The sequence below is a fragment of the Musca domestica genome, unplaced genomic scaffold (genome assembly GCF_030504385.1).
Source record: "Musca domestica strain aabys unplaced genomic scaffold, Musca_domestica.polishedcontigs.V.1.1 5, whole genome shotgun sequence".
Lineage (NCBI taxonomy): Eukaryota > Metazoa > Arthropoda > Insecta > Diptera > Muscidae > Musca > Musca domestica.
In genome coordinates, this window is record NW_026712346.1 from 13,970,663 (window position 1) to 13,988,363 (window position 17,701).

The 17,701-nt window shown below is 34.0% G+C and overlaps 1 protein-coding gene and 1 long non-coding RNA gene across 2 annotated transcripts in view; one reads left to right on the forward strand and one right to left on the reverse strand.

Moving 5' to 3' along the window:
• Positions 1 to 956: 956 nt before the first annotated feature.
• LOC131804856 (uncharacterized) lies at positions 957 to 2,041 on the reverse strand. Its single transcript, XR_009343366.1, has 2 exons — positions 1,322 to 2,041; positions 957 to 1,120 (listed from the first exon to the last, which is right to left on the reverse strand). It is a non-coding gene; the product is annotated as an uncharacterized LOC131804856 (long non-coding RNA).
• Positions 1,114 to 17,701, forward strand: part of LOC101900781 (leupaxin) — an 84,052-nt gene continuing 67,464 nt past the window's right edge. The window contains exon 1 of the mRNA XM_005179104.4: positions 1,114 to 1,297. Coding sequence (XP_005179161.1) covers positions 1,285 to 1,297 — 13 coding nt within the window. The 5' untranslated portion in view covers positions 1,114 to 1,284. The remainder of the gene's footprint in view (positions 1,298 to 17,701) is intronic.

Sequence of the window (17,701 nt, forward strand, 5' to 3'; positions counted from 1 at the left end):
AGCTCGTTGCTCTACCTTACCATTTTATTCTAATATACTAAGACTAATGTCATGTTTATGTTAGAACTTTTTGCAGGTTTAACCTACTTCAAGAGGATTTATTTGAAGTATAAATAATGTATATGACAATTTTAATCCAAATCCAGTGGATTAACCCGTTTGTACTGTAAGGGCCAATAAACAAGTCGTGTAAACACAGCAAAAAACTACCATTTGGTCCGTTCCGGAACTGCAAGAATGTAAAGTTTTTACTAGGATAACTGATTTTTCCCTTTACGATATCGAAAAGTTATAAAAATTGTAGATTCTTGCAGGTTCTGGAACACAGGAATTATGTTTGAAAAACTGTCAACATTTTTGTTTACGTTTTTTGAAGGTTTCATTCACAATTGTAAGCACTTCTACAATGCGGGTGAAATCCGTGGGTCCTCAAGAATGTAAAAGTTTTTTCCCTTAATAATATCGAGGAAAATTGGAAAACTACTAGATTCTTGCAGGTACTGGAACAGAAAACTAGACTGCAACCACAGTAGCATTCAGAAGGTGAACTTGTGCAATCATATGTTTCCATTTTTTTTTAAATTATATATTTTTGACAGCATCTCATTGTGAAATCAAACCAATGGAATGGAGTGTTAACATCTTCGTTCAATTTCTAATGTGAACATGGTATCAACGTAGCCACATTTTGATTACTTACAATCCAATGTGTTGCCATGACTCTTCAAAAACCCAACCAATCGATTACGTGAAAATCGATATCTGTGCTCCCAGTTTTGACATTTCTCATTCCATATTTCTTTGTGTTTGTTTATTTTTCTGCCTGGTCGTCATCGTTGTTGTTGTTCGATTTTGTTTTTGTCTGCCTTACTTTTTTTATCATAGGGGGGCTGAGGAGGTGTTGGGGCCATCGGCGACATACACAGAAAACAAGAAACAACAGAAATAAGAAATCATTTTTAAATTCCAAATTAACGTGAATCAGAGACGAACTCGGAATTCGTTTCATGGTCGTCGGCGGCCGTAACTTCAACTCGAACAAATCTCTTAGGTACGCGAGCGTTTAATTCCATAAATTTTAATTCAATCAATCGTGGAGAAAATTGTGTGCGTGGAATAGCTGAAAAATAAGGCAGACCTTTTAAGAGTGAAAAAAGTTTAAAAACGAAATTAATTGAACTAAATATTATAAGAATTCTCTACATCTCTTGTGGAAAGCTTTCAGTGTCACTAGAAGCAATAACGTCTTCTCAGGAAACCGGATAGAAGTTCCAATTGCTGAAAATGGAGGATTTGGGTAAGTGGTGTGATGAAAATGTACCTTTGTTCTGCCCTCATTTGCAGGGGAGGGTGGGGTTTTGCGTTTTCCAAAAAATAGAAGACCGGTGTTTTTCTTTTCAAACAAACACCACGACTATCTATCTGTTGCTATTGTATATTTGTGCTCTAGTTTCTAATAAGATATGGATGATTTCTGCTTGAAAACTTTTTTCAGGGCCATCAGTAAATGGAGCCAAAAAACATTCATACAAATGAAAAAACAAAAGTAATAAATTTAAGTTAATTTTCTTGGACACATACCTACAGACAATCTGGGCATCAAGCTACTCACACTCTCACACGCCGTGATCCACTCCCAATCTCACGTCATCATATGCAAAGTAAAACAAAACAATTATTGTATCTGACTCTCAAAATGTATCTTTTATCTTTTTTTCGATCTCCCTCTCTATTGCTTTGTATCTCTATTCTCCTTGTTCTTGTCATGATCGTATTCGTTCATTTGTTTTCTAACGTTTGTCTTCTTCTGTGTATCTGCTACAAATTAACCCATGTCAGATGTCATTATTCCCATTAACCCTTGGTTGGGAAATGCCTTTTTTAACTAAAATCGGTGGCTATAATCACCCAACAGAAACCCTTATCTTGTGCATTACTCATTTTTGTTCTTATTGCTGCTGATAATATTTTTCATGCCACCACTTATCCCGTTCATCGTTTTGAGATTATGTGCATGCAGTCACAACAAATTTACCTTTTGTTATCGCCCTGGTCCGTCCCACCGGTTAGCGAGTATGGTGTCACTTTTGAAATTCCTCAAGAATTTCTTTGTTGTTTTTTTTTTTTTTGAGTTTTTCTTTGACAATCCTTGAAGATGACTAATATGATGGAGTCTTCGACACCATTAATGGCAAGGTAAATATGCACACACAAAACAAGACAACGCATAAAATATCCTCATGCATTTCTCATTTTTCGAAAACAATAAAAAAGTGCATCGCTGGTTGATTAAAAATCGATGTAAATTTTGGCTCCCTGTGACAGCATTGGGAAGACTTAACCCCATGTAGGCATTTGGTGTAGTTCGGGGACGCGTAAACTCAATGATATAGTTAATTTACTCAGTTTTGCAAAGAGGTTCCCATATATCAGAGCTAAAAATAATATTTTGTTGATTTTTTCCAAACTCAAATAACAATACACCAAATCATTATACATAAATTTTGGTTTGCTTCGAATATACAATTTCGCTAAGTAAAAATGGTTTATTCTAATAAAAATTAAATTTTTGTCTATGAAGGTCCTCAGTATGAACGGGACAATCCATGTTCTTAAGAAAAGTTCATTAAAGATGTCGAATCAGTTTAACAAAAATATAATATTTTAATAAATTAATTTCTTATTATTATTAATTATCCTTACAAAAAAATCGTTATGCCGACTGTTGGAGTATGTCATACCGACAATTGGCAAGTGGTGCTGTCGACTGGCAAAAAACATTATTTTAATAAAACTCCAAATTTATGAAATGTAATAAAAAGTTATTAAAAATTTATTTATTACTAGCTGGCCCAATCCGCGTTGCAGGCCCGTAGTTTTAGTCTTTAATGCATAGTTTTTAAAGCATAATAATTCACAAATCTGGCTCACATAAGGGGCAAAATTTTTTGTATAAATGATGACTCGACTAAATAGAAATAAATACGTCTTTCAAAAAACCTGATTCTATTTTTAAGTGAGAGGTTTTATTTTTAGAGTTAAAAACATAAATAATATAGCATATATATTAAAACGTATAAATTAACTGTTTACAATAGGCCCATGTAAGATGGTTCTCTACGCCCAAAGTACACACACAAATCAATCAAAAATATAATCAAAACCCTCGAAAAAGGTAAAATCATGAGGTACTTTTATATGAGCCCTTTTTCGAAACATTGACATTAAAAATTTCCGCGAAGAGGACTTCTACCAGAAGCTAGATGCCAAATAAGGGCAAAATCAATTGAAAAATGTGACCAAGACCCTGTTAATAGCAACATTTGAGGAATTTGAAAGGGGCTATATTACAATGTAGACCAACCTGACACATATTTTGAACAAATGATTCCTCATGTAACCCTTAGGACTGTGTCAAATTTAAAATTTTGTCGTTACTTTTCCGTAGTATAGGGCAAAGTATTTGCGGACCTTTGTGTATGGTTAAGCTATATAAAATGGACTCTTTAGATCCAGTAACTCCTCTTTTGGGATTTTTATTTACAAATCGAAAAAAACCGAAAGAGAGCGTCAATACTACGTATACTAACTGTGGAACAGATATCTTCATGATTTTGACAAATATTAGGATTTTCGATAAATCGAAAAAATGGGCGCAAAATTGGGCGTGGTCACTTTTTCTTTGCATAAAAACCTAAATCGGGGTAGGACGAACATTTAATAAAAATATCCAAATAGTTCCTGCCGGTCTCAACTGATTCAATTACCAACGAACAACAATTAGTTTGTATATAGATTAAAAAGTAGGCGTGGCAAGTTCCTCAGCCCCCAAATAAATACTTAGGATTGGAGGGAAAGTCTACAGTATGTCATGTAATAATTTTAAAACCGATATCTTCATTATTTGGCAAATATAAGGATATAAATCGAAATAGTGGGCGTAAAAGTAGGCGTGGCCAATATTTTATTCTTTAAAAACCTAACTCGGGGTATTACGAACGTTTGTACAAGAAATTATGCAAATCGGTTCAGCCGTTCTCAACTGATTCCATTACCAACGAACAACAATTGATTTTTATATATATAGATTGCAAAAGCTAAAAAAATCGAATCTGAATAAATTAACTTTTTAATCATTGAAAACTTCCACTTAGAATGGTGAACGATTGAAAACGCGAAAATCCTAAAAGTGTCTATTACTGGTACACTTATTCTAACTAGCTATCAAAAATAAATAAATAATAGTAATAATGGTAAGTTTTTTGTAAATCGTTTGAAAATTAAATCACAATAGTGCAAAACTACTAATCAAAAATTTTATGGACAAAAATCGCTAAAATTAAAATGCTTATAACTTCGGAAACTAACGATATTTGTCGATTTCATCAAAATTTAAGTTTCAGAATACCACTACTGATATACCCCTTAGTACAAATAAAAAACAAAAGGAATTGCCAGTACGAGCAATTTTTTTCCATTCCCCTTACTTATCTCACTCCTACAAACACAGACTTCCCCGCAAACATTTTTAATAGCCTGGGTGATGAAAACTTCACTTCAAAGCGATTCCTGATAGGAAAGATACAATCACATTCTTATCCAAAAATATAAGAATGACTTAAAAACTGTTCCACTTCTAAGATACTACCTGGCGTAATGCTTTCTTCACTTCTGGAAGTTTCCTAAACGATGAAATTGGAAGTCACGAAAATGTGTTTACTTTGAGTATCTATTACGTTACTGATGCTACTGTCGCTAAACCAACTTCCAGTAGGTAGTATTTCAGAAGTGCAATAGTTTATTTTTTCATTCTTATCTCTTCAGATAAGTATGTGAATCTTTGGCTACTGTAAAATGATACGAAATAATATATTTTTTTAGTCATAACATTTATACAAAAATACATAAATAAAATGTAAAAATTAGTGCTTGGAAAGAAATTCACCGTTTTTTTTTACTAAATTTGCAAATTTTTTAAAAACTTAAAAGAGCATAATATTTTCTGAATATATTTGATTGTACAAATGAATAAATACATTTACATTATTTATTTGTTGTTTTGGGGTTACTCTTCGCAACTCTATCTTGCAGGCAAATTCTGTTCATATCACAGTGTGCCAAAGATTATGTGTTACTCTTGGGTTTGGGTTATTAAAATAGGAAATTTCACCATTTATAAAATTGTAGAAATTAAAATGTTTGAAACTTTCCACGCCAGGTAGCGTCCACTGCTACCCTCTGGATTTTATGCACCAAGTACAAATAGGATTGTATGACAATTGCTGTACGGGTGTTAACAAAACAGCGGAAGGTATTATAAAGTTTAGAAGCAACTATTTTAAGATCTATCTTTGGACAATGAATTATATCAATGTGTATAAACATTAAAATACGTACATTGATCTTCTCGAACGTACTTTTGGTTTATCCCGTTATAATATTAGTTTTATTTGTTTATTTATTCATTAATTTCATACCATAATACACTGAAAGAAAAATCTTCATACCATAAATGAAATCCTACGTTCCGTCAATGAAATTTGTTATTGATTTTGAACCAACGTAGAGGTTCATTGAATGAATGAAAAACGTTTCATTGAGTTTCATTAATGTAAAATTAACGAAATTGTTCATTAATATTATGAAAATTCTTCATTGATTCCGTCAAACACATTCATCAATGCAACAACTTTTCTTCATTAATACAATGAAAGATATTCTTTAATGCGGTGAAAAACATTCATTATCAAAATGAAAAAGTTTCGTGAATGTAAAGAAACTTATTCAGGCAGGCAGGTCAGGTACGAAGATGGGCTATATAGATCCACGATATCGTGTATCACCCATATAACGGTACCTCCCGATATTCGGTATTTTGATTATTTTTCCACAGATTTGTCCAAAAAATGGTATTTGTAGTTCGTAATGGGTTCTAGCTTCTGTGGCGGAACATTGTTGATATAGGTCCATGTCTTCGTATAGCCACATTTTTCAATGGAATTGCTTCAAATTTCGTATTCGAAATTCGTACTAATGCGTATGACAAAAAAAAAAATACTTTTGCAGATCGAGATCTTCGTATCCCCATATAACGGTTTTAATTTAAATGTATTTTTCGACGGATTTTTAAACTTTTTCGATATTCTTCAAAATGGTGGAGGATATTAAAATTTCGGTCACTTTGCTGTTTTTTACTTCTTAATACCTACACCACACTGTGGTACAGGGTATTTTGTCGTTGCGCATTTGTTTGTAAGAAATACGCGAGAAAACCCCTTTATAACTTTCTTTAAAAATTACATTCTGAGTCGGTTTATGAATGCCAGCAAGTCTGACCGTCTGTCCATGTATTTTTATGAAAAAAATGCAGGTCGCCGATATTTTCCAATTGAGATGACATTTTCAATGCATCATTTGTTTGGCCTAGAACGGGATTTGAACCGCGGACCTCTGTGTGCAGCCAACTAGAAGTTGCCGTCTCTACGTTCAGAGCCATTAACCCGTCTTCCTAAAGCAGCACTAAAACAAGTGTATGCATTGGAAGCAATGTAGTTGTTGTGGACAAAAAATCCATCACTACAAAAACAAAAACGTTGCTGTGAAAAAGATCTGCCAATAGAACTTGAGTCGAACCTGAAGAGTTTCTAGTGTATAATTCGCATATGCTAATTTGCAATAAGTTCGAAATATATACTACTTTCCAGAGAACGGCCCTTGTAAGTCATCATCCACATCAAATATGCCTGATGAGCCGCTTAACCAACGGCGAAACGCGTCGCATAGTGGTGAGTGTGTGATAGTGTCTATCTGGCTTTCCTTTTCACTGCAAATTTCAGATCATTAAGCTCGTCTCGAAAGAGAAAACAAACACTTAAATCATAAAACATATGATCTTCGCCTTAATAAGGCAAAACTCGAACTCTATAACGTTTTATTCATTTTCGTTAAATTGGTGCACACATTTAAATATAACAATTCTCACAAATTATACTTTGGTGGCGTGCTTGTTTGTATCAGACATCGTGTTAATATATCATTTTATATTCATATTTTTTAGTGAATTTCGTAAAAATAATTAGTTTCGTAACATTAATGAAATCAGTTTCATATATTCAATGAAACCCAAAATCATTAAATTTAAAAGCAACGTAAGTTTTCATTGCATGAACAAAACATTTATTATATTAACGTAGCTTTTCATTGCATCAATGAAAAAAATCAACGAAACCGGTTAATTGACACTACGAAGCATTTTTCTTTCAGTGTACTAAAGTCTCTGCGGCCAGTGTTCAACTTGTTTTTTTTTTTTTTTCAAGATATGAACTACAACACATTAATTCGAAAAGATTGGAAATTCTTTTTCCAAAAATGTTTGCTTTTTTTTTTGTTGCGGGTACCTATTTTTGTTTTTTTATTTATTTTCAATTAAAGCAGTAACCTAGCCCATAAGGTCATGCACGGTCCCAAAAACTTCTATAGATCACTACACCTGACCTGAAAGACATTAATGCTCTGCTAAAAGTAACACATTGTTGAGAAAAGAAAAGTCTCTTGGCTTGCAGAGTTGTGTAAATTCGGACTTTATATACAGGCATCGAATCGGAATGGTTTGAATTCCTTAATTCAAAATCGGTCGTTTTTGATTTAGCTTCTTCAGATTCCGTACGATTTGGTGTACTACGAAAGTCTCATTATTCGGTGTTAATATGGCATCATTAGAGGTATAAAAGAACGAATGAATGAGTATTCAAAACAAACCACATAATTAAAGAACACTGTAGAAATGGGAATTATTCTGTTTAAAAGATTTTTTTTGGTACGAAAAGAAAGTTAGTTCTGTTAATTTTTACACAATGCCTAGAGTTTCGATTATTTGTGTAATTGAGGTGCAAAGTAATTAACACAAAGACATATGGCGGAGGATGATTCTCTACTTCCAAAGTGGCCTAACTAAACATTTTTAGCCAAATCGATTGGGAAATGTGGTAAAATCAGTAGATACATTTATATGGGTGCAACTTCGAAAATTTTCGAAAAATTGATGCCAAATAAAGGCATCAATGGAAATTAGATTCCATTGAAAATTTTTTCTCGATTTTACAATGTTTTGCAATGAAATAGTCGCTCTTTTCGTTATTTCCTAGCGATTTTAAATTCGGTACTACAACTCAATGTAACCCGCCTGCAATTTCCAAAAAATCGTCAATAAAGTTAATCAAATTGAAAAAACGCTTGAACGCATTAACATAATTATTTTTAATTATTTTTTTTTCCGATTTTAATATAATTTGACTAATTCCTTTCTAATCAAAATCCCGTCACACCTTGCCAATTTCATTGAATATATATGTGGGAGCTATATCCAAATCTGAACCGATTTCAATATAATTTGGCAAATTTATTTTTGTTCTTAATTTTTTTAGTAAAAAATTATTACTAAATCTTTAAACTCCTTCAAATTGGATAACTTTAACTTTATATAACTTTATACAACACTTTAACCAACAAGTTGAACTATTCTAACAATTTTTGAAGGGAGTTTTTGCTACAACTAAAAATAAAAAGTGTACAATGTACATTCCCCCCAAATACCCACACCGACGGTAGGAATTTGTCAATATCGAGAAAGTTGATAGTTCCAGTTTCAACCCAATTTATTAAGATATTTTTGGTAAACATTACCATCTTTCCGCACTAATAAACAAACGTTGTTTTTGTAAAAACAACAATAATGGGATTAAGCCTGACAATTTTGCAACGACAAACATTTTTTCCATGCTTGTATAAATTATTCACGTTTCAGACATTTTGAAAACTTTGCATTTGTAATTTTGGGCCTTGGAATTACCGAACCTATATTCTGTGAAGAGTTATATAATTAGATCTACATGTTTTTTATTTGGATATCTATTTCATTAATGAATTCAAATTGTCTTTTAGAACATTTTCCTACAAGTTTTCTCTAAAAAGAGGGGGTGTGTCTTCGAATTCATAGACCTTTGATTACTTAGCGCAACAATGAACCACCTTTCATTTGTTTAAAATGCAATGCATTGTTAAAATAATCATTTCCATTGTCTTCCTATTGCCTGCCAGCAGCTCCACAAATAATCAATTTGTAGGCTTTCATCTTCACAATTCCTCAGCGATCAGATAAAGGAGTTATTCATTTAACCACTTAACAATAAATAGATACAATTTCACTTAAGTGGGCCAGATGGATAACCATGTTCGAAACATGAACAGCGAGGATGTGGGTGGGCTTAAAGAATTGTGGGGGTTTGTTGTGGTAGGGGAACGCACCAATTATGAGGAATGCCAATGTATCGAGTAACCGCACAATCAAAAATCATTCACACCAACAAGAACTACAACAACGGCAATACATGTGTATGCTCGCTTGTTATGGACAAGCTGCATGCAGGAAAACCGTGTGTCGATGTAATTCGAGACTTTTTCGAGATCCTCTTTCACCCGCAACCATAATTGACGTGTCTTCATTATGAGTCAAATTCTTTTGCCGTTTTCTCTACAGCTTAGTGTGGTTCAATTATTTGCTGCAACATATTAATGTCTTAAAAGTCGTCGTGAGAGAAACAATTATGAACGTTGACTGCCACAACGCTCAAATTATAAGCCATAAAGGCTGCTGTACAGTGAGTGCCTTCGTCTGTCCGGCCGACCGACTCAATTGGTAGTTGAAAGCATGCCTATATTGTGGGATCAATTGACACCATGAAGCTTGTTGTTGATTAACTTTCATTAAAAATTTCCTATAAATATGTGTGTATGTAAGTTGCAATGGGAAATTGTCAAGTTTGTCATTCTATGCAAATAATTAAAGGCAAAAATGTGAGAAAAATGTGAGTGTCAAATGGGTTAGAAAATCTAGGTCATAATTATGGATTCAAATAATCGAAAAATATACTATTTTCATTGGTATCTAAAATTTGCGCAGGCGCATATAGACTGCTTGACGGCATATCTGTAGCAGCAGCAACTGGTGGGCTGAGAAGAAAGTTTTTCCACACAGTGTTCACCTCTCTCTCTCTCTCTCTCTCTGCGCTACGCTATTTGCCCCAAGTATTGTGTTTGCTTGCCCACACAAAGCCAACGTCAAAGTAAATTCTCCCTGGAAGCAGTGGCAACAACGCTACCAGCGACTTCCGATTTTCTTGGCATCAACACAGAGCTCTGCCTCCACATTGGATATTTACGTTCATCAAGAGTTTCTTTGATTTTGTTTTAGTCGATTAGATTTTCCTTATCGAACATTGCCTTAGCCGTTGTCGTGCATTGTTCATTCGTTTGTTCGAGTGTTTAAACGGCCAAGACGTCGTGTTTGCCGGTTGTTGGTGTTCTGTCTATTCATTTATCTTTCTGTTGGTTTATTCAGTCATCCCAAAACACTTTTCATCCGCATTATAAACACGTTGGCTGCGAAGTCGTCGGCAGTGGCAACCCGACGTCCACAGCAACGTGCGCGAGAAGATGATGATGATGATGACGATGACAACAATAACACTATCCGGCTAGCTAAATAATCGCTCGAATTAGTCGTGCATTGCGCTTTTACGAAAATTGGTCGAATCGAATCGTTGTCGTGATCGCCTTTTTAATATTTTATTTTAAAATTTTACGATTTCTATGTGATTTTGGTTTCGCAGATTTGTTTGTATATCCATCCGTCCATCCATCCACCTATCTATCTTTCGTCCGTCACATTACTATCATTGCCGCCGTCGTCCTCGTCATCTCAGTGTTTTGAGAAGAGCGAGCGTATGTGTGGGGAACAGCTTGCTTTTGGTTGTTCCTCTGCGAGCCTTTAGGTGACAACAAAAACCGTTTGTTTTCTTCCGTTCTAGTATCTTTTTTGAGCCAAAGAGCACACGTCAACCTGAGCACCAGCGGTAAATTCTATTGTGTTTTGTTTCCTATATGATTAACGTGTGCTCACCTAAATTTTATTTTGTATGCAATACTTGGCTAACTAAAAAAAAAAAAACAAAAAATGCAAATTCTCAAAGTTCGTGGCGAATCGCTCTTTCTCCCGGTGTGCGGTTAACATTTTGTTTTGTTTGGTAAAATTGAAATTAAAACGGAAAATAAATGGAATAAAATCACAAAACAAAATGCATTTCTACTCATTTACATTCCAAGTGAAACAAACAAAAGAAAGCAAATTAAAAAAGAAATTAAATTAATATTATTTAATAAAAAAAGTGATAAAAATAAAGAATACCGAAAATCTAAATCGGTTACATTTTTCGGGTTATATGTGTGTCATATCAACAGAGCGGTGATATGACGAGTGTGGGCATTCCAAAGAAAAGTGACAGCTATTGTGACGTCTTTGTGCCATGCTATGTGCCTATCATTGCTCCGGTTTTGGTTCGTTGGAAGCAAAATTGCATAATACGATCTGTCCGCTACCCCAATCGACGTAGATTGCTGCCAACGTTCTCATTTACAGGGGCTCGGACTGATAACATTCCAGTTCATGGAAGAATGATGACAAACAAGAAGAACAACAACACCATGTCCCTCTATCCCTCTACCCCGTCTGTCTCGTCTAGCCACATTTGACAGAGTCATCTTCTTATCATCTGGTGCGCCAAAGTATTTTTAAAAGAGAGACATTGACAATATTTACTGACAACCATAAATGGGGAATGCTTTTCATTTATTTGACGATGATGATGTTTTTATTTACGAGTGTGGGTGTGGGTGAAAATAGCTGGAGGAGAGAGTTGCAGTTCCATTTCATTTATCTTTCATCGTAAATTATTGATGCAATAGTTGTTATTTGTTTTTTTGACCGTGGTTGATCATAAAAAGTTTTCCACGACATCTGTGCCAGGTTATAAAGGAATTTGAAAATGTTTGAAATATTCCCAGCAAAATATAAATATTTTTTTACCTCTCATGACGAACTTCATAATCTAGTATCATGTCTAGACCAGTTTTTGGGAATTTTTCTTAGAAGATTATTTGAAAACTCCAATTTATAATTTTGCCAAACACTGTTGCTTGGATGGAAACCTAAAACTCAAAATTTTTGTTGCATAACTAACAAACTAATATCTCTCCTGCAGTTAGAAAAACCTCCAAGATTTTTTCAAACTTTGTCCATTCTATAATTTCATTCAATATTCTTTGTAGTCTGAAGATGGATATATTGACCCATTCTTTGTGGTATCTCCTACACAAACGGTCAACATTTTTAAAAGTATTTATTTATCCTAAAGAAAGCGAAGGAAGTGTACGATTTAGTTGAAATTTCGCACATTGCAATATTTCTATCAGAATTAAGTCAGATTTAAAGATAGACAACAAAAAGTCAATCGCCTCGTACCTTTCCCATAAAAGTTACAGATCACACATTTCAATATTTCCACTAACATTAGGTATTGTGTAAAGATGGAATATGTGCGTCCATTTCTTGTGTATCTTCCACGCAAACTATCAAATATTTTGCAAAATCTTAGGTTCCCTACTTTTGGTACCTTCTCCGCAAAATGCGCATTGATTCCACTATTATCTTCAATTTTTCCGCATCCCAATATTAATTTCAATATTAAATCTATCTTGAAGATGGATGTCTTCTTGAATCTTGCCTACAAAGGGAACAAATAAATGAATTAGCGATTTTTTCAGGGCCCAAACTTCGTATTATTAATATCAATAGACAGTTGTGGGCAAAGATTCCAACATGCAATCTTAGGTGTTGAAGTTGGACATGCACTCATTGTTTGGTAAAGAGTATTCGAATGCATAAGTCGTAAAGTTGACATGGTTGATATTACTGATAATGTATAAGGTGCGTACCTAACCTTGTAATGCTCAAAGTGGTTTATGTGGCCAAATAAATAATTTTGATTTGAATGTGTCGTCCTTAGGTCAACATTAATGACTGTTGGTATAATCAAAGAGGGAAAGAATTGCTTTCAAAATTTATTGGTCTCAGTTTGTTCGCATGTGCATACGTCATCACCCTTGAGTTTACTCCAGTAATGGCAATAATAACAAAAATTTGATATTATTTGCAAATTATTATTTACACAGCAACAACAAAAACAATTACAACTGACATTTTAAGGTTAGTTCAATTTTGATGTAAAGACACGAGCGCTATATCAAATGTCTTGACAAAGTTCATAGAAACACATTCTGTCTGTGTTCGGTACATTCTGACGTTATTTGTATAGACATTAAGTAATGCAGAGTTTTTTTATATTTATTTTTGTGCTCAACTTCCAGTTTTGCTATTTGAAAAAAATACATATTTTTTGCATTATGCATGAATTCGGATATTATATTTGAAATTTCTGTAGATAAATAATATTTAATGAATTTATTATGACCAAAAAACAAGTTTTGGCATTTAGCAACGCGAAGCAAAAAAAAGGAAAAAAAAAACGAAATTAAATTCTGATTGTGACACAAAAGTAATTAAAAACAGTTGTACATATATGTTTGTATCGAAAATCCCACGTTTTTTGTGGTTTGGTTAGACAGCTGCGGAAAATAAAAAAGCAAAGCTGGATTGAGATTTTTAGAAACAGCAGCAACTTTTGTGAGTTGTGCCATGGCGCGGAAAGGCAGCGTTTAGCAAGAGCCGCAAGTAATTTGCCCGCTTTTTAAGGTAATGCACTACCTGTGTGCATGTTCTTACTTAAGAGCCTATTAAACATTTTACTGAAATTGAATTTGTGCTCCATTTTGATTTTCTGCAATAGGCTGTAGTATCCATTACGAACTTCCAATACCAAATTTGAAACAATTCCGGTGAATTATGTCACTAAAATCAACAAAGTATCGAATATCGGGAGGTACCGTTATATGGGGGCTATCCGTAGATGTGGACCTGCACAGACAATTTTCTGTCTTAGGCTGTACTATGCATTTCGAACTTCACATACCACATATTTAACAATTCCGGTGAATAATGTCGCTAAAATCATCAAAATACCGAATATAGGGAGGGGGGCTATACTACAAAGTAAACCTTCGTGGCCAATTTTCAATACCAAAAGTCCTGCATTTGAGTAAAATTTTATCATTTATTTCCACAGACGCACAGACACCGATATCGCTAAATCGACATAGAATTTTATGCTGATCAAGAATATATATTCTGTGTGGGGTCTAAAATGTATATTTCGGAATAAACGGAATGACAAACTTAATGTACCCTCCATACTATGGTGGAGGGTATAATAATGGATATATGTGCATAACACCCTCGAAAACAAAATAACATTATATTAACAGCAAAAAGTGTAATATGGTGGGGCCTCAAAAACGTGCCATTGGCCCCATATTGCATTGATTGTTTGTGCATCGGAAATCTCGTCGAACCAGCGAGTGTTGGTTTTGCAATCGAACATTTAAAATTTTATATGAATTTTATATTATTTTTTGGCTTACTGGTTATGCAGAGGGTATAAATTTATTACAATTATTGGCCTAGTGGTAATGCAGTTGTGTCGAACAGGGTACATACACCTTGATGGTTATTCCCTTACAATTGACAGCCGAATAATCCATTAACAGTATATGCTGTCGAATTACCTCCTGCATTACCAGTAGGTTGAAATATTTAATGCCAATAGCGGGCAAAACCAAAAAGTGTAACTACTTATTTCAGGTGACATACCACTATAAAAATACCGGGTTTGTAAAAGTTAAAACTGCCAAAACTGGAGAGGAAATTCCTTATTTGGTAGTATGAGATTTTGCTGGCTATTTATCGATTTTTGTTGTATCAGTCCTTTTCTAACTTCTTTCTTCCTATGGCATGCTCATTTTTAATAAATTGTTAGGTGATTAGTGGATGGCTTCTAATAACAAAATTAATTAATAGGTAAATCTATTATTTGATAACGCGATTTTTGCAATATCTTCTCATAAAACTTTTCCTTATTCTGACATGGACAGTGGATGGAAGTACTTGCGGAAAGTACGGGGAGAGAAACTACCCAATACTATAGCCCATTGGATGGCGAAACTCATTATTTGGTAAGGTGAAAAATACGGTAGACAATTATGTACTTTTTAATGGTAAATCGGAGTGACTCATGCGACTACCAAATCTTTGCTGTCATTATCACCGCCTTCAAACCTATGTTTTTCGAATGGTTTATACGGTGCATTGTTTGAACCTTCCCGGAAAAGTATTTTTAGAGAATCTTTTTTCCACTTTTTGAAAAGCTTATCTCCCCAGTATTTAAAAACATCTAAGCGTTTGTGTCGAACAATGAAATATTTGACCATTTTAGATTTTTTATGAAACCGAAAAAGTTTGCTATATTTTCAACCCCTGCTGTTTTGAATTGAATTGTGAAAAAAATATTTATCGGTTGTTGTTATCATTTTTTTTCTCAATGTGATCACATTTTGTAGTCATGCTCTCAATATTTTTGAAGAATTGTTTATTTCTTATGTGACAGTAAATCTGTTACTTATCGAGACATAAATGGCTTATTTGGATTTCCTATATGGCCATTTATTTGTTTGTCAGGTGACATAAATTTAAGATGAAATTGTCCGAATGATGTGATTCTTCAAACATTGGCCCACACTTGAAATATTTATTTCTTTAATTCAAGTCAAAATAGGAAATTTCCAGACAATGTCATTTTGACAGTCATAAAGTGAAATGGTGAATCACAAGTGAGTAGTTTCGCACCAGATGTTGCGATTTGTTGTTGTTTCTTTTTTGTTACCCCTGGTAATTCGTGCTTGTCGCAACCAGGTTTTAGAATCTCAGTGCCAATAAAACATGCCGCATGTCTGGTTTGTTGTTATCTGAAAGTGGCGTTTGCTGCACTTGCGACGACTGCATCGAATGGTTGCATAATCATTGAACTTTGCTCCATAAATCTTCACTGTTTGTCTTCCATAAGTGGACAAGTTTAAATTATGGTAATGGTCAATGTAAAAAATTTAGAAATCATTTTCTGTTGTAAATGTTTGCAAAATCCATATGCAAATTATAAATAAAATGACATTTATTTCGAAAAAGTTGAAAAGTAATGCTTTGTTGAATATTGATTTTAAGATAACAAATAGAAAAGTATATAAGTGGGAGGCGGTAGGCGGGAAACGGGGTCGAACTTTTAATATTTTTTTTTTATTATTTTTGTATGCCTTCTACATATATTTCCTACGATATCAATTTAAAACGACACATTTTAAAAATATATAGTACAAATAGATCCATTATTATTAAGACTACCGTATAGTGTTTCAAGAAACCAAACAAAAAAACAATATTCTGGCTATTATCAAAAACGAGCCCATTGAAATATTTGACTAAATGCATTTAGATGTCGAATATCGAGTGATTCATTTATATAGAGATGAGGAAATACGCAGACCTATGTAGACAATTTTCGGTTAGGGGAAGAAAGTTTTATAAAAGAAATTAGCAAAATCATGAAAATATGTACTGAATATCTGAGGGAAATTTAAATGTTGCCAATATATAAAATCGTATGCCTATTTACAGCGTCATCGTGAACCGAGATAGCTCATCTTCGCACTTGATCTGCCTTGACAGCAAAAGACTGATCTGTGCAAAATTTTAGACCTTTTTTGATAACAACAAACGGACGGACAAGGCTAAATCGTTTTAGAATTGTATATATATATATATATATATATATATATATATATATATATATACACTTTGTAGGGAATGTAACCATTATTTCCATTAGTTGCAAACGAAATGACAAACTTATGATACTATACTATATGCAGGAGGGTATAAAAATTATCATATTTTAATAAGGAACATTATCTAAGGTTGATAAAGTAGAAATAAATAAACGAAAAGTTTTCCATTTTTCAATTACTTTTTTGAAGTCGTTCATGGCGTATTTTAGTCAGTGGCTTCAATTTGATATAGTGCTTTCTAAAGTATGGGATCCAATTGATCTCTCATATCGACCGAAAATGTCCACACGAATAATTGAATCATTTTGACTTTGCCATTCCGTTTGTAACATCCCTAACTACAGCGTGACACAAACGAACTGCAACAAAGTCAAACGCCATAATTTTTCCATGTTTTTTAAATCTTATTGAATGAAAGCAAAAATGTCGAAAATAGCATCAAATTTTAGAATAAGTTTAGATTTGTTTGAATTTGTCACCTTTGGCACGAATTATGGCCTTCAAACGGCCAATGAAACCATCACACGCTGCACAGATGTTGCTCTGCGGTATTTTGGCCCATTCCCGGCGAAGCGCTTGCTTGAGGTGATCGACACTCAGGTATTTTTAGTGCCAACTTTGCATTCCCAAAAACTCCAGACACAATAGTCCAACGGATGGTATCCGGAGATTTTGGTGGCCATTGTGCGCTGAAAATGAAGCGAGGAACTTCATTTTATAACCATCCTTGGGTGGCGCGTGTTGAGTCCTGCCGGAATGTCTAAGGTCTGTGGCCAAAATGTTTGAGTGCCCAAGGCTTTAATACACCTTCCAGAATATTTGGCAAGTAAACACGATCATTTTGTTTGTTTACAAACTGCTGGACAACGAATGTTTTCTCATCGGAGAAAATCAAATTCGGCAATTCACGGTGTAAATTCTTGCACTTTTTTGAATTTCAATGGCTTTACCCCGAGCTCATTTTTCAATATTTGCCGAATGGAATATTGCGATATGTTCAGCTCATGAGCCTATTTTC